Source organism: Lacerta agilis, chromosome 13, assembly GCF_009819535.1.
Source record: "Lacerta agilis isolate rLacAgi1 chromosome 13, rLacAgi1.pri, whole genome shotgun sequence".
In the NCBI taxonomy this organism is placed as follows: Eukaryota; Metazoa; Chordata; class Lepidosauria; order Squamata; family Lacertidae; genus Lacerta; species Lacerta agilis.
In genome coordinates, this window is record NC_046324.1 from 6783833 (window position 1) to 6806106 (window position 22274).

Genomic DNA, 22274 nt, shown 5'->3' on the forward strand with positions numbered 1-22274 from the left:
CAAACAACTGTTTGCAGAAATGATAAGAGTAGGTTGTAATGTTGAGATTAGTTATGCTGAAGAGGTCCAGGCAATCAATCTCTTCTTCTCTGGGCACATATAGGAGACCTGTCAGGTGCAGGGGTCATGAGAAAGTTTCCAACCACATCCTGAAGGCTGAAGAACAGCCAAACCGCAATGCAGAATTGGTGACATTTCCAGGGGACACTTGTCTAGTGTCCTCTTCTCTCCAAATCACATAATTCAGTAAAGGTAACATTCAGCCCATTTTGCTTTCCCCTGAAAAACTCCTCCATCAACTTGTATTTGAGATTCAGGTTTCACTCCATCCCCTTAATCTCTGGGTAACCCCTGCCCTGAAACATCCATACAACACCTGCAACAGATTTGTTCACTGGCTGCAGTGAACAATGCCTGCACAACGGTGATAGAAAATTCATTCTTACGATATGGTGCCAGCGATGCTTGACATAAATAGGACTGAATTGAGTGAGCAGGGTGTACTGCACATTTTCTGGCACACACCTGCTAGGCCCATACCCAAAGAGCCAGCCAAGCCCCAGATGGGGATAACCATGACTGGCAAGCAGTAGTGGGAAGCTGTATCAGCATGTGACATAGCTGTGGGCCTGGCAGTTCTTCCAAGATTTTGGGAACCCAGCTTAAAAATGCAAGACTTGGGGATCTCATCTGAGTTTATTGCCCTTCCCAGTTTGTGAGCTTGTGAGATGACTTCCTCAAAGATCCCAGCATGATTCCAGTGGAGCCCGGATTGGCAAATCCACAGAGAGCATATGTTGTGATAAATTCAGATCTCGCCTGGGCAACCAGAGAGAGAATGTGATTGGTGTTGTGGTAATTACAACTTGTAACAGAGTATGGCAGATTGATGTACTGCTTCAATGTAGTGGATACTGTAGCTGTGCACATAAATGTTGCTGCAATATTAATTTTAGAACATTCCTACACAAAAGCTTTTGTGCACATCAGATTCATTAATGTGATTTGACTTCCTTCCCTGTAGTCTAGAAAACTCCTGAAAATCCACTTTGTTGCATTGCTCCGCTCAGGCAGTCCATTGTTTCTATTTGTAGGTTGCCAGGTGGATAGGCCACAAATTCATTCAAGATCTTGATTCCAAGCAGCTCAGCAACCAGCAGTGCATCTTACCAGCTTGTTCCTAGCAAAAATGCCACAGAAACCAGGACATAGGAGCATATCATCTGCTCACCAGAAAAGATTGGTGAATAAGTTCAATGGGCAAACTACCAGCCATGTTCCAGTTCCTGCCATCAAAGTATTTTTTAACACTCAACTATGTTTGTGTAAAGGAACTTCCTTGTGGACTGTACTACATATTAATTTAAAGGGAGACAGAGTGCAATTTATGATTTTCAGGCACTAAAACGTGTGGGACTTGCACTGCACATGTATGCTATCATGAGACATGGAGTTTGCACTACCAAACGTTGCAGAGGGCGATTTGTATGTGTTTGGCACCGTTTTGAGTGAATCATCGGGTTTTTGGTGAAACTGTGACCCCATTAATGAAGCACGTTAAAGAAAATGTTAGGTCAGACCTTTTGCAAATACACTAGATCAGGAGTCACCAACTTCTTTGATTCATGGGCATTTTTGCAAACTGCAGAAACTGTCACAGGTACCATACATACACCAGTCAAGTACATGCTGCAGTCTATTTTATTGGCTACAACAGAATGTTTATTTCAACCCACATTTCAGCAAAGGGAGGAGGCGCTGTGGGTACCAAGTAATGCTTCTGTAGGCACATGTGCACCTGCAGACACACTGGCAACTCCTACACTAGACTACCTGCCAGGAACACAATTCATTATATTTTGTATTGTAGTGTTATATAATGTTCCCAATATTTTTTTTTGAAAGAGATATTAAAATGAAGGCGGGGGTGGGTGGGGGGCAAATACGTCTGGTGCCTACTGGGTATCCCTGATTTGAGTCTGAGCTCTTTGGTAAATTTATGATTTGCTACAAGTATATACAGACTATTACTAATTTTATCGCTGGGCAAAGAAAACTGACAAAGGGATGAAGAAGGTGTGGCATGTGATCCTGTCTCCCTTCCACAAAGGATCTCTTTTGAAGTGGTGCCTTTAATGGAGATGGAATACCGGTATGTAATTCCAGTGCTGTTTTCCCAGCTTACCAGTTCCATGCTGCTATTAGGTGCGCTTGGAGGAAAGGCAGGTACCTTTTTAATTGCATTTATGTATCACCCTTCTGCTAAGACACCCATAACGGTTTACAATTTAGGCAATATGGAAATACTGTCTATTTCCTCTTCCAAATGTGAATCTCGAAATAAAGTGTATCTTAATATAAAATGTATCCCCATGAGTCAGACCCTTTTCCCTTGTGACTGACTGCAAAGTCATGTAACCGTTTGTTTTTGCACCATTTAATTAAGTACTTTCTAACCACTGATTGGTGACTTGCAACAGTTTACTGTTTATTCCTGAGCTCTGTTATCATCTTTTGTTTGCTTGTTAAAACCTTTCAGTTTGTTAATGTCCTTATGGTTCCTGTAAATTAGTCTGAGTTCATAATTGTATTTGAAAAACATCCTGTCAGGCACTGTCTCCGACTATCAGTTCCCAGTTTCATCCTCTCATGACACCTAGGGGAATGGGAAACAAGCCAAATATAAGACCTCATGTAATCCCCAAACCTTGTATGACTCACCTGTCTCGCATGTAACTGATATTTATTTTGGCATGGTGGGGGGAGCGCAGAAGGGGATATAAGCACAGGTCTTATCTCAGTTCCGGGTTCTCTCTTATGCCTGTCTGTGGATATGGAGGACCTTATTCCAACAGCAACAATAAAGAGCCTACACAGACTGCTTTGCTTCAACTTACCTTGGCCTCAGTCTCTTGTTACCCATCCAACTAAAGGCTCTCAGAGGTGTACGCGGGTCCTTTGATTGTGGGGAAGATTCTATTGACCGAACCTTTCCTGGGTTTTCTCTCCTCCATTATCACAGGAATATTAAAATTTGCAAATAAAATAGAGCAGAGCTCCTGGGCAACTGATGGTCTCCTCAGGAGTGGGTGGCACTAGCTTCTGGGCCAGAGCTTATCATCTCAGGGAAATCCCCACCCACCCCATTATATTGGTTCTGATCAGGAAAGCTCAACAGATTTATTAGTACTATTTATTGAATTTATATACCGCCCTATACCCAGAGGTCTCAGGGTGGTTCACAGAAGAGATCAGCCTTAAAAACCGCAATATATATAATCAAAATGAAGACATCCCGACATCCCTCTGTGGCTACTTTATGAACATGAACAAGGAGGGGAGATCCGATCAGAATTCCTTGCATGGCATCTGCACTGGCTCTGTTATTATGAGCTTTTTCTATGGAAGGAATAGTTTGTTTAGGTTTACATCCCCGCTTCTTGGGGCAGTTTTAGAGTCTGCTCGAACATACATTGATCCTTAATTTTAAAAAAAAGGTAAACGGAACGCAACGTGTTAACGCGTCCGTAACTTGAAGCGCATATCCGGATGATGAATTCGTACATTTGACGCCCAAACTTCACCGTATCCATGAGGCGTTGGAAACGGCCAACCTTTCCCTTGCCCAGCGCCGAAGGAAACGAGGGGAAGTTGGGGCACCGCTTGGAGGCGCTGCGATGTACGAAGCGGCTCCCACGACGGCTGTGTCACCTCAGGAAAGCGGCGGCGGCGAAGGCCGCGGTGGAGCCCTCGCCTCTACCCTTCAGCCTTCGAGCCAAGAAAGCCGGGAAGAACCCGACGGGCGGGAGACGCTGACCTTCTCGGAGGAAGGGGCCGGAGGAAGGCCCTCAGCCGCCGACCAAGGGTCGCGAACAACGCGCCGCCTCAGCCGCCCTCTCGACGGCCAACCGTCGCATCACGTTCAAATCAAGAGCGCGCGAGAGAACGCTACGGCCGCTCTCGGAAGGGGCGGGACTGGAATACGAGATGTTAACGTCAGCACGCCGGCGTGCTCAGCCAAGGATGGGCGGGGCGAGGAAAGTGACTGTAGAGCCTGCAAAGTGTAGAGTGGCTCAACGCCTTACCTAGGCCACGAGGAGAGTACAAGAGTCTCCTTTTATCTTTAGGGTTTTTTTGAGTTTCTGAGGGTTTTCCTGCTGCAATCGAGCGGTTTATATAAAGCGATTTGTATAAAGCGGCTTATATAAAGCGGCTCCCTCGAGGCTAGCCCCACCCCCAAGCAGCCCGGCGTCTGTCTGAAGGCGGAGGGTGCCCTAGAGCGCAGGCGCATAAATAAAGCGCATGCGTTCGAAAAGAGGGCGGTGAAAGAGGTTACGACCATTCCTAGCTTGAGAGCGAGTGACATCATTGGTTGTGACACTGAAGAGGGCAGCTGCGTCCCTCGTTCTCGTCTTCCTTGGTAGCTCGCCGTGATCGTATAGTGGTTAGTACTCTGCGTTGTGGCCGCAGCAACCTCGGTTCGAATCCGAGTCACGGCAGGAAGGAAATTATTTTTCTTTGCTTTTTAATGTTCAAAGGAAGGTCGGTTTTGCTTAATTGTGCTTTTGTAACGTGGAACCTAAGCGTTGCTCCCAAATGCCAAGTTTGGCACCGGATCAGACTCGATTAGCGGGAAGGCATTTGGAGACGCAATGGTGTATCTGAGTTAGGGCTGAATTGTGCTGTGTGATTTATTTATTTATTTTTACGGCTAAAAGCGGTTTGTTGGTTTTCATTTATGTTTTTATAATGCAAAAACTTAGCGTTCCACCCGGATTCCAAGCATGGCACCAGATTAGACTTAGTTTATGTAGGTACTATGTATTTATGCTCTTTTAAGATTGCTACACACATTATTTCCATTCGTAGCATTTTTCCATTATAGCCTGCTCCACCCCTAAAGAGCGGCGTTAGTAGCACAGGCTTCCCCACCGCCACAAACAGAATGAACTTTATTAAAATGCAATTACATTTGACCCACAAAGACCAGCCTAAAACAGATCTTGTTTGTCAGTAAAAAAGAAAAGAAAGAAAGTTAAAAAAAACAAACACCTAGGGTGGCACACAATATTGCAATGGTCAGGCTTGGGCTTGTCTGGGTCTCCAATGGAAAGGACTTCCATAAAGAGAACTCCGTAGGGACACACAGCTGTCTGTTCCCAGCATTCATGCTTTTTTGGGTATCTCCACATCTGACTACCCTGATGCCCTCTGTCTGGGGATGCTCCTAAAGAAAGCATGAAAATTTTAATTGGTTGAAAAAGGTGGCTGCCAGTCTCCTTCAAACTGGTTGGATGGTCAGCTTGCATTGCACATATATTGAACCAACACTGCCCATCTGTTTCTGGGCTCAAATCAAGTGCTGTTTTTACTGTGAAGTCCTAAACCGTCTAGGAACAGAATATTTCAAGAATAGTCTTCCTCCATATAGATATGCCTGGCAACTTTATTTATCTTGTAGGACCCTGCTTTGGTCCCCTGCCTCTGAGATCTAGGGTAGGCAACACAGGCATACTGCATTTGTGAGACTCCTGTTGCAAGCTGTCCATTATCCACTCAACAGCTGAAACAAAAACAGTGCGATTTATTTTCATTTATTTACTCACTCACTTCCCATAAAATATCTCAAGTAGGTTACGGTTACGATTAATATATCACTGTATGTGGCATTTTACAGGCGCATGAGTCCCTGCCCTGAGGAGCATAAAATCTAAAGCCCAGCACAGGAGAAACAACAGGGGAAGTCGAGGCAGGGATAAACAGGGGAAGAATACATGGCTGTCAAAAGTGCTCAGGTTTGGTGTTGGAAGATGAACACATTTTCATATAATGTATTGAACGCACATGAGTGGAGCAGTGGGTTTTCATGCACCATCGCCATGCATGCACCAACTCTGCATGCATGTTCAGCTTTGTGCATGTGCACAGAAGTTGCACATGTGTGATCCGAAACTCTCTGGTGATGTATCAGGAATCTCAGGAAGCCTGTTTTTCCAGTGTTCCTGGTCACGTGCCTAGAATCTAAGGGCAGGTTTAGCTGAACAATACATGGCAGGCGAGAGTGAAAATGGTGTGCGTGATGCTTCTCCCTTTCCCTCCCCCTCCCCCATCTTTCCATGTGTTCAATATAAAAGGTGTATAATCTATGCATGTGCATTAACAGCAAGATCCACACCTGTTGGGACTGTACACACCATACATTGAAAGTACCTCCCCCCCACACAAAAAAGAATCCTGGGTACTCTAATTTATGCCTCACAGCACCTGGAGGGGATGCAATGTGCTTTCATTGTATGGTGTGTGCATGCAGCCAAGCACCACAGAACTCAATGCGCCTCAAGGTTCACACAGCTGCAATCTGGCATGACCTTACTAGAGAACAACTCCTCTGACCGTAGCTCATATAGGGTTGTGACGCCACGCTCCAATCCCACATATTTACCCTGGGTTTTCTTCTGAGTAGTTCGGCCCCTGATTGCACGTGCGCTAGATTTCACTGTGTATAAGGGAGTCCTTGGAGCAACCCCACAATTGCCTAACCTTGGCTCCCATAGGTTCAGGTCAGGGGTCACAAACAAGAGACTTCAGACAGGAGATGGAAGCAAGACAGCGGCCAGTAGGCCTCATCTTTATTGTTGCAACAAGACTTCAAACTACTACATAGAAGAAGCAGAGAAAAGCCACAAACAATGATTACATCAGTATTTTAAAGTTTCCCAAAGTTTCCCACTTCCAGAAGCGTCATCAAAACATCATAGATATGTCACAGAAAAAGGTGTGGTCTCAGGTAGAACCTGAGATCCAGCCATGGCCCTGTCACTGAAATATACTCCATCAGAGTACAAAGGAAAGCATTTCTAGTTCCCTGGTCCTTGAGTCAAGTCAAATACCCCCCACTGTCTTTTCTGGGCTTCATCCTATTATGGTAAGGTTACCAGATTTTTTCAATAAAGCCAGGGACGCTTAAAGTAAGTAAGTAATAGGTTTGGTGTGTGTTTTTTGAAAAGAGAAAAAAAGAAAAGAAAAAAATTAAGAAAAAAGTCAACACCACAGATCAAAGTTTGCTTTAAAACTGAGCTTTGGTTAATTTAAACAAACAAACAAACAAACAAACAAACAAACCCACCATGCAATGTATTAAACCCAGCATTTCCTCACTTTACACGCTCAAAAAGATGCGACGCATACATAAATACGCAGCAGTTTTGGTCCTGCTTGAGGCCTACCCAGTTTGGCCTGGTCTCCCTCCACCTTCACGAGCGAGCGCCGGATGAGGCGCTGAGGCAAAAACCAAAAGCAAACTGGCAGCAGCTCACCTGGCAGCGGGCCAAGGCCACCAGGCCAACGGCTTTTCCGATCTCTGCCACCGTGGCCACTCCTCACGGGCCCTCCGTCGCCCAGGGCAGCTACCTCTTCTTCCGCCATGGAAACCTGGCCCACCTTGCTTGGCCCCCTTACGCCACCGGCCAGGCCACTCCGCCCTTGCTTGCCAGTCCCTCCACCCTGGCCACCCTGCCCTCTTGGCCTTTCTCCGGCAAGCCCGCAGGGCGTTGGGCGGGAGGCTTTTTTCAACGAAGCCTGGCTCCAGGCTGCTTAGACTGCCGCTGCCACATTTCCCGGGGACATTTAATGAAATCCAGGGACGGAATTTGTCTGGGGACAAATTTGCGAATCCAGAGACTGTCCCCGGGAAACAGGGACGTCTGGTAACCCTACACTATGGAGTGGGTCTCGGCATTGTGATTGAGATGGTTATCTGACACTCTTGGGGCAGGATTTTACCCCTGGACTGGACTGTACATTTCAGGGATTATGGTGGGCTCACTCACCCCTCCCTTTACACCTCATTTCCCTGGGTCCTAAATGCCATTGGAACACTGATACTGCATGCGATTTCTTATGATTTCCTAAAGTTTCCCCATTGAGCCAGTACATATATAAATTTATCATTGAATTGCTATATTCGGTAATGTGCAGCTGAGGCTCTTTGTTTGGAGAGGCAAGGCTGGGGAGGGGGAGTAGGTAGGTCTCTCACCCCTCTTCCAACTTCCCTGTAACAACTGTCAAGAGACCCGAGCAAAACAAGGACCATATTTTTAAAGGGGGGGGGGGGGGAATCCGGGGCTATGATTGTAAACGAGGCCCGTCGATGGGGAGGGGGGACGTGCAACGCACGCGAAAAGGAACCCCCGCCCCCCAAGGCCCTGTTGAGGCTGTGGGGTCTCTGGGAGGCGAAGGCTCCGCACGGGAGCGATCGGGATCGGGGACGCTCCGTGGCGATCGCCGCCCCGTAGCCAAGCTTGCGGCCCAAAAGGCCCGATGCGTCTCGGGGAGCAGCGCGCCGGGAAAGGAGGGGGAGATCGGGGGCGATGGGCGGGCACTGCGTTTCCGCGCCGGCCGGCTAGGCGAGCAGGCGCTCCGATCGGCCCTCCCGCGGGCCCGGGACCGCCGCTGCTGCTCCGCGCCCGCCGCCGCCGCCCCGGGGCGCACCATGGCGCGCTGGCTCCGCGAGCGCCTGCTTTTCCGCAGCGCCAAGCCGCCGCCGCCGCAGCCGGATTACGCGGCGGGCCCGGAGCAGCCCGACCTGCTCGCAGCCTACCGGCTGCAGCGGGAGCGGGACTTCGAAGACCCTTACGCGGGGGACGCCGGCGCCGCGCCCGCCACCGGCCCCGACGGCCGCCGTTGCCGATCGCCCCGTAGGCGCCTCATCCGGGTGGAAGCGGCGCAGGAGGCCGAAACAGCCGCGGCCTCCGGGACCGGCGATGCCCAGGGACAGCGAGAAAAGGTGGGGCCGCCCTCTCCGTCGGGGGGCTGCCGGGGCGGGAGCTGGAGTCGGAGGTGCCCGTGTTTCCAAGATGCTCTTTCTCCGGAGGGTTGGTCGGGGTTGAGGGTGGGAGGCTTTCGTTTCAGCCTCCAGCCTGGCACTGTTTACTCGGAAGTAAGCCCCCATTGTTCTCCTTGTCCCAGCGAAACGCAAAAAGGAGCCTGGGGACGGGCGGGGCAAGACTTCTCCCGTCTCGGCGTCGATCCCAGGCACGCTTCCCTGGGGGTAAGCAGCCGGGAGCCCACTGGGGCTGACCTCCGAGTTCACGTGTATAGGAGACCGTGCCCTTGCCCTGCATGGATCGGAGGCCACCTCACCAGCAGTTTTGGAGCGCGTCTCTCTCCCAATTAGAATCGTAAAATTTTTGAGTTGGAAAGGGACCCCAGGGTCATTTAGTCCAACCCCTGCAATGCAGGAATCAAAAGTGGCCCTGCTCTGTTTTGCATAGACACGTCCTTGGCTACTCTTTTTGACTCATGGCCCTTTGGGCACCACAGGTTACCAGGATTTGCTTACCCCCCCCCCCCTTAGATCACTGGTAGCCGATGCAGTGCCCTCCAGATGTTGCTGGACTCCAACCCCCATCAGTCCCAGCAGTCAGCATGACCAATGGTCAGGGTCAGGAGGATGGGAGTTGGAGTCCAGCAAGACCTGGTGGCCACAGGCTTCTGCCTTACCCCTGCATTAGAGAGTTACTTCTTGAGTGGCTCTTTTTGGGGTGTGTGTGTGTGTGTGTTATTGGGTTGTCGTTGTTTATTTTGATTACATATATTGTGGTTTTTATGTTGATCTTTTCTGTGAACCGCCCTGAGACCTCGAGGTATAGGGCGGTATATAAATTCAATAAAGAATAAGAATAAGAACATCAGAAAAGCCAAGCTGGATCAGGCCAGTGGCCCATCTAGCCCAGCATCCTGTTCTTCAGTGGCCAACTAGATGCCTCTGGGAAATCGACAAGTGGATTCTGAGTGCAACAGCCCTCTCCTGTGCAGAACCAAACCGTGAAAATGTTCTGGAAGGCCTGTAAGCGCCACCTTGGTAGACAAGATAGCACTGGGATTAATTATTAGTTGCTGCAAGAATGAGTCCGCGTATGTTTAAGCCTTTGCTTTCGCTATGTGCTGTTTGGCTTGCTTTGATGCGCTGCTGATCGGTGGGCTTGGGATGGTTAGTTGTTGGGAGAGGGGAGGCTTCTCACACTGCCTGCCTGCCAGCTTCTCTCTTATCGGGGTGGTGGGTGAGAGTCAGGGGTGCCAACTTTAATAAAATGTTGGGTGTAGGTGGCAGTAAGCCTCGACCCGCATAATTGATCACAAGACATGGTGCATGCACGTCATTTGAATGGCAATGCCTACAAACATTTTGAGGGTAGGTGGCCCCCTCAGAAATTTATTGGGGGGAGGGGGTTGAAGGTACCTTGGTCTCTAGGAGTTGGCTCCTATGGTGATAGTCGGGAAGGGGCCTGCAAGCCAAGGGCAAGTTAATTGGGCTGTAGACGCCGGCTTACATAGCTTGGTTTTGTATAAGTAAGCCTAAATTCTTTCCCGGGTATGGACAAGTCATGTCGACTGCTTGCTGTTTTGGTGCCTGTTCAGAGTGTGAAGGCAGCAGGGCTCTGCAGACTGTGTTGTACGTTTACACCATTCTAGCCATTTGCTGTTTGGGGCATCCTTTGGTATCCCTGCATCAAGCCACTTGCATAGACTTCCTTTGGGCATTTCCCCTCTTGCGATTCCCAGCAGCTGGCATTCAAAGGCATACTGCCTCATACATACATACATACATACATACATATGTATGTATGTTTTACAGTTTAAAATAAACATTTTACATCCTTAAGATATCAATGACTTCCCTTCTTTCCATGGTTCGTTTTTGTTGTTGTGTCATTCAGTCGTGTCCGACTCTTCGTGACCCCAGGGACCAGAGCACGCCTATCCTTCACTGCCTCCCGCAGTTTGGCCAAGCTCATGCTAGTAGCTTTGAGAACACTGTCCAACCATTTCATCCTCTGTCGTCCCCTTCTCCTTGTGCCCTCCATCTTTCCCAACATCAGGGTCTTTTCTAGGGAGTCTTCTCTTCTCATGAGGTGGCCAAAGTACTGGAGCCTCAACTTCAGGATCTGTCCTTCCAGTGAGCACTCGGGACTGATTTCTTTAAGGATGGATAGGTTTAATCTTCTTGCAGTCCATGGGACTCTAAAGAGTCTCCTCCAGCACCATAATTCAAAAGCATCAATTCTTTGGCGATCAGCCTTCTTGATGGTCCAGCTCTCACTTCCGTACATTACTACTGGGAAAACCATAGCTTTAACTATATGGACCTTTATCAGCAAGGTGATATCTCTGCTTTTTAAGATGCTGTCTAGGTTTGTCATTGCTTTCCTCCCAAGAAGCAGGCGTCTTTTAATTTCGTGGCTGTTGTCACCATCTTCAGTGATCATGGAACCCAAGAAAGTAAAATCTCTCACTGCCTCCATTTCTTCCCCTTCTATTTGCCAGGGGGTGATGGGACCAGTGGCCATGAACTTAGTTTTTTTGATGTTGAGCTTCAGACCATATTTTGCACTCTCCTCTTTCACCCTCATTAAAAGGTTCTCATTAAAATGGTTCATTTTACATATCTTCTATCCCTGCATATTTTACAAAAACTATACCAATCGGTTTTCCATTATTGCATCCATCAAAACTTATTTACGCTGTTGAATTTATCTTAATGCTGCCAGCGTTTTCAGCTGTACACAATTATTTCCCATATATTCAGTAAATGTTTCCCAATCTTCTTTAAACATATGTGCTTCTTGTTCTCTTATATGTTAAGTTTGCAAGTTGTGCATGTTCTGTCAACTTAAGTTGCCATTCTTCTTTGGTTGGGACCTTGCTCGTTTTCCATTTTGGGGCTAACGAAACACGGGCCGAGGTTGTTGCACACATAAATAACCTTTTCTGACAGGGGGGGGCAGAACATTGCCATCGCGACTATCCTCCAAGAGGTGATGGAGACTAGTTTTCCTGACGTTCAGGTTCCACATGATTATGGATTTAAAGCACAAAGCAATAAAGCAAACATGTTACAAACAATAGGTAAAATACAATGAAACCCAGTACCAAAGTAGATGGCCTGACTCTGTGTAAAGCAGCGCCATACTTTCCTAACTAATTGGTTCGTCTTCTCCCTTTCAGATGATGATTGTAGAGGACTATGCAGATCCATTTGATACCAGACAAGAAACTAGTTGTCAAACCGGGGAGCAGGAAAGGGTGAAAAGTGAAGGCTATATGGAACCGTATGAAGCTCAGAAGTTGCTGGCAGGTAAAGTACCGTTTTAATGCTAAGTCTTCTGTGTTGCTCGATCTCCCAGATCTGGAGTGAGACTTATCTTTGCAGTGTTGGATGGAAAACTTTGAAATAGGGAACATAATGATGCTCTCTGCTGGAGCTTTCTCTAATCTGGTACCTTCTGGGTATTTTGAACTCCGGTTCCCATCAGTCCCAGCCAGTATGGCCAATTGTCTGAGACTATAGGAGCTGTAGTCCAAAACATCTGGAGAGAACTGGGTTGGGGAAGGCTGAGCTAGCTAGTGCAAAGACATCTATTGAGTGTCATATGTGTCTTTATTTCATTATCTTCTATTTTCCTACACTCAGTACTTGTTTGTTTCAATCTCATCCTTTATTGTGTTTCCAGGTTGGCTTCTGTACGTTCACTAAGCTAGTAGAAAGTATTTAATAGGAATAGGAAAAAATTGCAGTGGTGGCATGCTCATTGTTCTAGCTGTGAGTTCACAGTTTTGTGATATTTTCTGTTTTGTAGATTTGTGATGTTTGACCTTTTTGAAATTTTGTTAAGTTTCCTTGAAGGCCACGTTTGTTTGTTTGTTTGTTTGTTCACTTACTTAACTAGATTTAAATTTCATCTTTCTTTCAGTGAAATGGAGGCAGAATAGTATTTTGCAGGAGGGGCTCAAATGCATACTTGAACTTAAAGTGGATTGGGAAATTAAAGTGGATTGAAGTGCTCTGTTACCTTAGTGGAACAAATCCACTTTTTAAAAAGAAGCAACTTTGGCTGGTCTCCTTAAAAAAGCTCAAAAACTTTGGGCAATCTCTTAATAAAAGTTCTGCCCCAGGTGCCGGGGGGGGGGGTTTGCTACGAATTGTCAGTAGGAAGGTGTGCAAACAGTGCAAATAAATCAGGATAGATACAGGCAGAATTCCCGTTGTGGTATAACTGCCCCGTAAACAAATCAGAAGGAATGCTCAGTAAAGATTGAATGTCCTCCAAACACCACGTATGCTTTGTGCAGTCAATGAATATTCAGTATGCAACAGGTCACTGCAGGAGCCATTGATTCAGGTGTGCTATGAGAAACTGGGTAGTTTCTAACTGGACATGTGAAATCCCAGAGGTGCAAAGCTGGAATCCAGGGAGGGATATTAAAATGGCCTTGCATTTTAAGCAGTAGCCATAAGAAGCAAAAAAGAATGGCATGCAAACAAGTGCATGGAAACCCATGCAGACACAGGTGTGGGCTGGGGCACTCTATGCCTTCCCTGTGCCCTGCAAAAAGATACCGCAAACTGCTGCAGGAGGGAGGGAAGGAGCTCTCTATCCCTCTTCTGCCAGCTCCCAGCAGGCAGGTAAAATTCTTTTGTAGGCTAGTAACTATTTGCAAGTCTGCTTGAAAGTGAAATCTTTCCTTCTTTGCTACCAGAGATCCAGAAAACCGGCTCCAACGATGCGCTAGCTGCTCAAAAACCTCTGCACTTATATGACATTCCCTATGAAGCACCTGAGAACTGCATGGACCCCGACCTCCAGCAACCACCTGGCGTTCAGTGCCGATACTCGTGGCTGCCGGAAGACGATGATCGGCCACCGGAGGAATACGATCAGCCCTGGGAGTGGAAAAAAGAGCGTATCTCCAGGGTATTTGCAGGCAAGTAACCAAAGGGGGCATTGGCACAGGGACTTCTTTTGGTTTGGGGGATAGGTGGGATTAGGCACGCATAAGACAGAAGACAGGGAACCAGGATGGAATTTCAACTTAGCTCTCATTTAAAGGCGAAACTACCAAATTCACACTTCCTGAAACAATAGGCAAACTGAGACTCAGCTGTTTTTCAAACTTATTCGAGGTTGTAATGCAATTTTGCAGCCATGTAACATGTACAAAAATGCAGATAGCAGGGCAAAGCAGGCATATGAATGCACATATTATTTAAAAATGACCTACCAAATGCATTATATTAGAGAATCTTGCTGTGGAAAAATGCGTATACTAAGCAAAATTGCACACAAAAGTATGTGTGTTAGGAGAAATCCACACTAAAATTCTGATGAATTTTTACAAGGACTTTTCAAAAGATCACAAATTTATATGGAAATGTAGCAAACTGAACGTAAGATTGGAAACCTTACAAACCCTGAGAAACTGAATATGACACTTATGACAGTTTTCCCCATGCCTAACAGAGTCTGCTTTATTTATGTTTTCGTGGTGGGATGGAGAGCCAAGCTAAAAGTTAAACCAGCCTTCCACAGTTTGGTGCGCATCAGATATTTTGGACTGCAGCTTCCATTATCCTTGACCATTGGCCATTCCCGAAACAAAATAGAAAATTCTTTCTAGTAGCACCTTAGAGACCAACTGAGTTTGTTCTTGGTATGAGCTTTCGTGTGCATGCACACTTCTTCAGAAGTGCATGGCCACTTCTTCATTGGCCATTCCATCACTTTGCCTGGGTGTCTGGATGTCCTAATCTCTTTTTTATGTTGCTGTGGGGACTGACAGGTTGATCTGAGCACCTCTTTGGGAGGGGGCTTTATGCCCTTTCCCATCCAGCAATTTATGCCGGCTGTTCGTCAGCAAAGCTGACACCCTACACCCAAGGCATTGTTCTGCTCCTTGGGAATATCTAGCCAGCCTCCCTCCAAAATTCTTTCTTTTCTTTCCTAATGATTTGTCCAGTTGAAATCGAAGGAATTCAGGAGCTGCCATGGCCCCCGCCCGTTGGGCAGCTAGACAGCTCGGCCAACCACTTGGATGCTGAGGGACCACCGACTCTTCAGAGCATCAGCGCCAGATGCCTGCCGGCCGATGCTCCGCCAGGCCTCCAGGATACCAGTTCCAGCCTCCAGGAACCTGAAGATCTGGCCAGACCCCTGGATGTCAGTAGTGGGTATCCACAAACCACACAAGTTTTGGGATGGGAATATGGATGCTCCAGCCATTGAGATAATATAGCCAGAGGGTCTGGGCATTTGCGTGGCAGCAACTTCTCCACGGATATGCAAGACAACACAGAGTCCTGAAAAATCTCTTCTTTTTATCTTGTATTTAAAGATAAAGTTCCTAGTCCTCATGGGCAGCTCCTACTTCAAAGGCTAAGGGCTACATATCACAGTTATGTACAGTTACAGTGGTACCTTTGGTTACAAACTTAATTCGTTCCGGAGGTCCGTTCTTAACCTGAGGTAAAGGTAAAGGGACCCCTGACCATTAGGTCCAGTCATGTCCGACTCTGGGGTTGCGGTGCTCATCTTGTGTTACTGGCTGAGGGAGCCAGCGTACAGCTTCCGGGTCATGTGGCCAGCATGACTAAGCCGCTTTTGGCGAACCAGAGCAGCGCACGGAAACGCCGTTTACCTTCCTGCCAGAGCGGTACCTATTTATATACTTGCACTGGCATGCTTTTGAACTGCTAGGTTGGCAGGAGCTGGGACCAAGCAACGGGAGCTTGCCCCGTCGCAGGGATTCGAACCGCCGACCTTCTGATCGGCAAGCCCTAGGCTCTGTGGTTTAACCCACCGCGCCACCCGCGTCCCTAACCTGAGGTACCACTAGCTATTGGGGCCTCCTGCTGCCGCAGTGCCGCCGGCACGCGATTTCTGTTCTCATCCTGAGGTAAAGTTCTTAACCTGAGGTACTTTTTCCAGGTTAGCGGAGTCTGTAACCCAAAGTGTTCGTAACCTGAGGTACCACTGTACTGGACTCCTTTTTGTTCTTTTAAGGGACGTAGCCACAAGGGGGCATTAGTTTGCAGGGAGGAACGCAAGGGGCCATTGAACCCTTTTCTTGCTAGCAATTTGTCCACTCAAAATTGCCTCCTCCCAAGTTGGTTGTCTCACTCCATGGTGAAAAGCATATGTGGCCCCCACATCCTTTCCCCGTTGAGAAGCAAAGCTGCTGGAGAGGTGTGTGGTTTTAGAGTGTCTGGCAGTGAAAGATTTAAAGAGCCCTCGTCTCCCTAACCCCCTAGCTCTGTGCAGTGGTTGCTTTTTCATTTTTTAAAAACACACCAAACCCCGGGGGGTGGGGTGGGGAGGAGGAGAATCATGGAAGTAGACAAAACATGTTCGGCCCTGAGATACTAGCAAGGGTCAGGATGGGGCCTCCAGTGATCAGGGAGTAGATTTCCTGCCTGCAGCAAACCTCCCAGACTGCACTGCAGGCCTTGTGGTGCATGCTTACTCAGAAGCGAGCCCCATGGTGTTCAGTGGGGTTTACTCCCAGGCAAATATGTATCAGACAGCAGTTTAGTAGCTCAGTTCCTTTGCATGTTTACCGGATAGTCCTGCCGTGTGATCTCCTGTCACTTTTTCCCCGCCCCACCTTCTTCCTTTTTTGTCTCATGCCTTGATGTTGCACTATAAATTCAGGGCTCCCAAGTTTCTTGCGCTCTTCCCCAATCTGTTATCCTGCTTTCCGAGTCGCTCTTGTCCTGCACCTTGGGACCCGCCACCACGTGTTCCTTATTTCATGCACACCCGTGTGTTTCTGCCCCAAGGCAAGGGAGTTGTGAAGAACCAGCCTTGCGCAGAGAAGAGGAGTAGCGCATGCTGGCTGAGCATGGAGCACGGGTTAGCTTTCGGTGAACGCGTCAACCCCACTTTGCCGCTGGAGAGCCAAGCGTAAGTAGCTTGAGCATAGGAGAAGAGGCTGGAACAAGGACACTGGCTATCTTCATTGCATGTCTAATCACACACCAGGGCACTGACAACACCACATACTTGACCCCATCCATCTTCCTCTGCTGAGTTTTGCGTGGTAGGAATGCAACACTTTCAGCAAAACCCTGCTCTGGCCATTTCTGTTGACAAGAGACACCAAGCCAATGTCCCACCCCAGAACTCATCCTGGGCCTCTTAGCCAATAAGCAGCGACTGGTGATCACAATCTGGACAAGAATGGCAGTAGTGAAACGAGCTCAAAAAAAGAGACCCGTGGCTCTTTGAAGGACCAAGGTTCATTGTGGCATCCGTTTTTGTGTGGATAAAACCCACTTCATCAGATGCTGTGGGGCAGATAAGAGCGGGGCCCCAAATAACAGTTGGGAGTGTAAAGTGAGCTCCTGGGTGTTCCTTTGCACCTTTGCTGTGCTTCCATCACCCAACAGTTGATAGGTAGGGGAGTGTGCCTTACGCAAGGATGGAGAATAGTTTTCAGAGACTTAAGGAACAGCACAGGGCTGTTTGCTAAGGGTCTTTCAAGCAGCCCTGTGCTGTGCTTTGAAGTCTCGACAACCGGAGCTTCAAAGTGCAGCATCGCTTGACATCATAGTGAGATCAGGGGATTGGCAAGTGGGCGGGGGGCCTCCCACCTGTCGCATTTGGCTCAGCATGGGTGGAGAGATGAGGCCAGTAAAGGCTCCCCACACCCATACAATAGAAGAACAATAGCCACACACAACAGCAATAACTGGTGATTTGCACATCCGTCTTAGTTTTGCTGTGCTAATTTCACATCCACAGCCGGGAAAGAGAACCTTTGTTCCAACTGAGTCCTAAGCCCACTCCATCAATTTTAGTTGTACATCATAGATCATGAGTTTCATTCTGGAGCCTCCCTTTGAATCTTTCTGAAGTGACAAAGGTGGTACCCAATCCAGACTGAAAACCTTCAGGTGTCCTCTGTTTATATGGCTCCTTGTGGAGAAATGCATGCCTTGATATGTAGGTGCATGTGGGACCACAAACTATTTACTTTATTTTAAGATTAGATTAGTACCGGGTATCTCATGTCTCCAGCCGAAGGTTCCTGAAGGACCTCTCTATAGGGTTATGAGTGGATGACTTCCTTTCTCCTCTACAGGTGGTATCATGGGACCTTGAGCCGAGTGGGTGCCGAGGGGCTACTGAGACTTTGCAGAGAAGCCAGTTACCTGGTGCGGAACAGCGAGAGCAGCCATGATGCCTTCTCCCTCTCCTTGAAGTGAGTGAGCGAGAATTCAGGATTCTGTATGCATCGTACTGTTCTGAGCTGACTAAAGTAGTTCACAGAGTTTCACTGGGAAAGCCTGGCAGGGGATCAAGAAGCATTTTGTTGTTTAGTTGTTTAGTCGTGTCCGACTCTTCATGAACCCATGGACCAGAGCACACCAGGCACTCCTGTCTTCCACTGCCTCCCGCAGTTTGGTCAGACTCGTGTTGGTAGCTTCGAGAACACTGTCCAACCATCTCATCCTCTGTTGTTCCCTTCTCCTTGTGCCCTCAATCTTTCCCAACATCAGGCAGGGTCTTTTCCAGGGAGTCTTCTCTTCTCATGAGGTGACCAAAGTACTGGAGCCTCCAGGATCTGTCCTTCCAGTGAGCACTCAGGGCTTATTTCCTTAAGAATGGATAGGTTTGATCTTCGTGCAGTCCATGGGACTCTCAAGAGTCTCCTCCAGCACCATAATGGGGTGTAAATAGGCCGTGCAACAAAAAGGTTGCAATCTGGAACTTGCTAAAGCTAAGCAGGTCTCGGTCTCGTTGGTAGGTGGATGGGAGACCATCTGGGAATAATAGTAAGTGGAAGGGGAGTGTAATTTGAGTGGTAAATATGCATTAGAACTGGACGTTATGCACATTCGCCAGACCTCATGGAGAATCTGCACATAAACCATACATGAAGAGGGGAATATGCTAATTTTACTGTTAATATACATACTCTCAAACTGGCATGGGTAAACACATGGGCAGGCAAACTAAGGCTCGGGGGCTGGATACGGCCAAATCGCCTTCTACCAGTAAATCGGGCCTGTGGACGGTCTGGGAATCAGCGTGTTTTTACATGAGTAGAATGTGTGCTTTTATTTAAAATGCATCTCTTAGTTATTTGTGGCGCATAGGAATTTGTTCTTTTTTTCTTCTTTTTCAAAACATAGTCCGGCCCCCCACAAGGTCTGAGGGAAAGTGGACCTTGCCCCTGCTGAAAAAGTTTGCTGACCCCTGGGTAAATGTACATATCGTGGATGAGTTTTGTACATTCTTTGGGTATGCATAATCTCCAACAAGCCTTGGGGAATGTGCATATATATCAACCGTCTTTTGTACATTTTCTAGGCAATATGCACATTCTCTTGTCGGGATGCATAGTCTCCAAGAAACATGCTTCTTTTACAGAAGTACGCAATCTGCACCTCTGGTCTGCTTCCTGCCCACTTCTTAATATTTCAGGGCCCACTGAGCAGTAGGAAGAAGGGCTGGAGCTCCAGATAAAGATCCAACCCCCTTTCCCCCCACTGAGCTGTACAAGGGGATTTTGATGGAAATTCCCTCTCCCATGCTGCTTTTAAGCTTAGGAGAAAGCTCAATACATGGGGGTCAACCAGCACTGGAATTGCAGGGAGAGGGGAGGATTTAACCAGCTGGGAGAGGGCTACTCAGCAGGGAGAGGAGAGCTGGGAGAGAAAGAGGCCCAGGAACTCTGATCCAACCTACTGTTGACCCATCCTGCTACCATTCCTTCCCCTAGGAGCAGCCAAGGCTTCCTTCACATGAAGCTCTTGCAGACTGAAGACAACAAGTTTGTCCTGGGCCAGCACAGCCCTCCGTTTGACAACGTCCCTGAGATCATCCACCACTACGCCAGCCACAAGCTGCCCATCCAGGGAGCAGAGCACATGTCCCTGCTGTATCCGGTCACTACGCAACCCTCCAATTGCCTTGCAGCTGAGCAGTGACTTCTTGCGGAGGACGGGTGAGCGTTGGACAAGAGCAGAACATTTTTGGATTGCAGTTGTTTGCGTGGATTGGAAGAGGAGGCGTCCCAGGTGAGGCTGGAAGGCACAGGCCACCCAAACGGACTTCGGAACTGTTCCATCCTCAGCTCTGCATCTGCAGGGGAAACCAGGCTTTTTGCATGTTGGGATTCCAGGCCCTCCTCGTTGGGTGCCAGTTAACTCTCTTGACATCTTCAGGGCAGGCCCCCGCAAAGTAGGAGAAAACCAGTTCTCAGGGAGGAGGACTTGGAATTAGAAAGCTGGGTGGCACCTCGAGTGTGAAGGAGTCTAACCCCCTACACCATTATTCCCACCTGACTCCTTTGGGGCCACTTCCAGCAGGCCTATTTGCCACATGTTGCCTGCGCATCGCAGGTTGAGCATTCATATCACTCAACGTCACGTGAAGCATGGTACTGTTCTATGGAGATAGCTTTCCTGTTTTGACTGAGAGTTGTAAAGGGACGAGAAATCAAGAGAGGGAGCGTGCAAATGGGCCAACCAGCCACCAACCTCCTCTTGGTTTCATAACTTGCTGACTCCTCTCTCTCTAATTTGACCTCTATCTGCGGCAGCTTCAAAGCTGGTAGTTTCCTGCGAGCAGACGAAACTATCCATGGGATTTCTGACTGGTTGCTGTTCAGTGGGATCTGCCGTTCCCCCGAATGGAGTTGGCCCCGATGTCTCTCCTGATGCTACTTCATCTGTCAAACCCAGGTCTCTGTCCTCAGTCATGTGCGCAGCCTGCCTTCAGCCAGCTCTCCCGATGACTGGACCTCTGCTCGTCATCTTCCAAAAGGCCCCATCAGCCAGCCTCCAGGCAGAGATTCAGTGAACTGAGAAGACAAAAAGAACGGATGACAAGAAAGATAGAGGAACTGCAGCTCGGTGCAAAGGCATGGCAAAGGTCCCAGGCTGAATTTTGGGCATCTCCAACTGAAATGATCAGAAAGGGCAAGGGACAGGAAAGTCCTGTGCTTGAAATCCTGGAGAACCTCTACCACTTGTGGTAGACAGTGGTGTGGACCAAAAGGGATGGGTAGTCTGACCTGGTACAAGGCAGCCTTCTTATGTCCCTATGGTGGGAGGATTTGCATGTGTCGGGATCCCTTGTGTAATGAATTTACCCAGGATGCATTGTGAAACCCTCATTTGGTACTAGTCAGATGGTCTTTTGTTTCTAGCTCCTTCAAATAAAAAAAAACAAATGACATGGCATGCCTTGATTGCTGCTGTCCTCTGCACTGTCAACAGTAAACAGGGGCACTCAGAGCTTATCCTTGCTCTCTCCCCCTGCCCCAGACTCCTCTAATTTTTTGTGCTTAATTTGGTAGCCGTTGAGAATGCCTGAGTGATCTCTCTCATGCTTACAGATGCACCATCTAGTTCTTATTGCTGAAAGCGTAGGTCTTATTATTTAACTTATTCAGTAAATTTCTGGATTTGTGCAAAACTTCCAGAAAGGCGTATCATAACTAGAAATTCTGTGAGATGTTTATTTTCAGTGTGTTGTTTGCTTTGCGGCCTTGTGGGTTACGTTGCTACCAACCTGCTGGACATGGTGTGACTCTGGCCCAAGATTTGGCAGCACTCAGCATCCCTGTTCCTTGGGCTTGTTGGTTCCACTGAGGCCTGCCATCTCCTGTGCCTTTTAAATCTACTTAGAGCCCGACAGGTGGTTGCTATACCTGCCCGTTGACCTCTGAGGGCTTCAGCACATATTACGGTGCTACCAGCAAATCACTCCCTCTTATTGCAAACTAAGGATTGTATATATAAAAAAGGAAGGATAAAACAAACTCCCTGCAGATGTTCTTTCTCTAGCTGGGTTGGCTTTCCCCATGCCACATTGTTCTTTGTGTGTGTGTGCGTGTGTGTGTGTGTCTGCAAGTGACCCATGTTCCTCTTTCCTGTGCCCAAAAACCAAAATGGTCTTTCCTCTTGCCACTGCAGTCTCTGGGTGACTGTCACATCTTTGCTGACAAAGAGTGACTTTCAGCTACGGGGAGGACATTGAGACCCATCTGTACTCTGCAGTCCACATGCTCTGCTCATTGTTCTGCATTGATTCCCTCCCTCCCTCTATTAAGATTGAAAGGGATTGTGGGATCATTCAGTATGGGATAGCTCCATGGGAGCATGAACCATGGCTCAGCAATCATAGAACTGGAGAGCTGGAAGGGACCTCGAGGGTCCAACCCCCTGCAGTGCAGGAATCTACTTTGTGCTTTGCTTGTAGGATGGCCCCAGTTTCAGTCTGCAGTTAAAAGGAGCAGGTAATTTAAAAAGCTGCTGCTAGTCCTCTGGAGGTACAACATCACAGCAGGAAAGGGTTTATTATTTAGTTTATATCATCTGGGGTGGGATAGCTGCCATCTAGACATTTCTGTCTTGGGCACCAAAATGGCGTGGGCCATCTGTGCCCATCTGTAACCGAATGTGTGCCCAGGTCCAGTGTGTGTGT

The 22274-nt window shown here is 48.0% G+C and overlaps 1 protein-coding gene and 1 non-coding gene across 2 annotated transcripts; both read left to right on the forward strand.

Annotated features, from left to right (window-relative positions):
* The first annotated feature begins 4427 nt into the window (after positions 1–4427).
* TRNAH-GUG lies at positions 4428–4499 on the forward strand. The gene has a single exon. It is a non-coding gene; the product is annotated as a tRNA-His (tRNA).
* Positions 4500–8658: 4159 nt separating this feature from the next.
* On the forward strand, positions 8659–21026 carry SHF (Src homology 2 domain containing F). Its single transcript, XM_033167404.1, has 7 exons — positions 8659–8785; positions 12007–12136; positions 13540–13764; positions 14797–15003; positions 16616–16739; positions 17920–18039; positions 19564–21026. The coding sequence occupies exons 2-7, from the start codon at positions 12007–12009 to the stop codon at positions 19769–19771; spliced, it is 1014 nt and encodes a 337-aa protein (XP_033023295.1). The 5' UTR covers positions 8659–8785; the 3' UTR covers positions 19772–21026.
* Positions 21027–22274: the final 1248 nt, after the last annotated feature.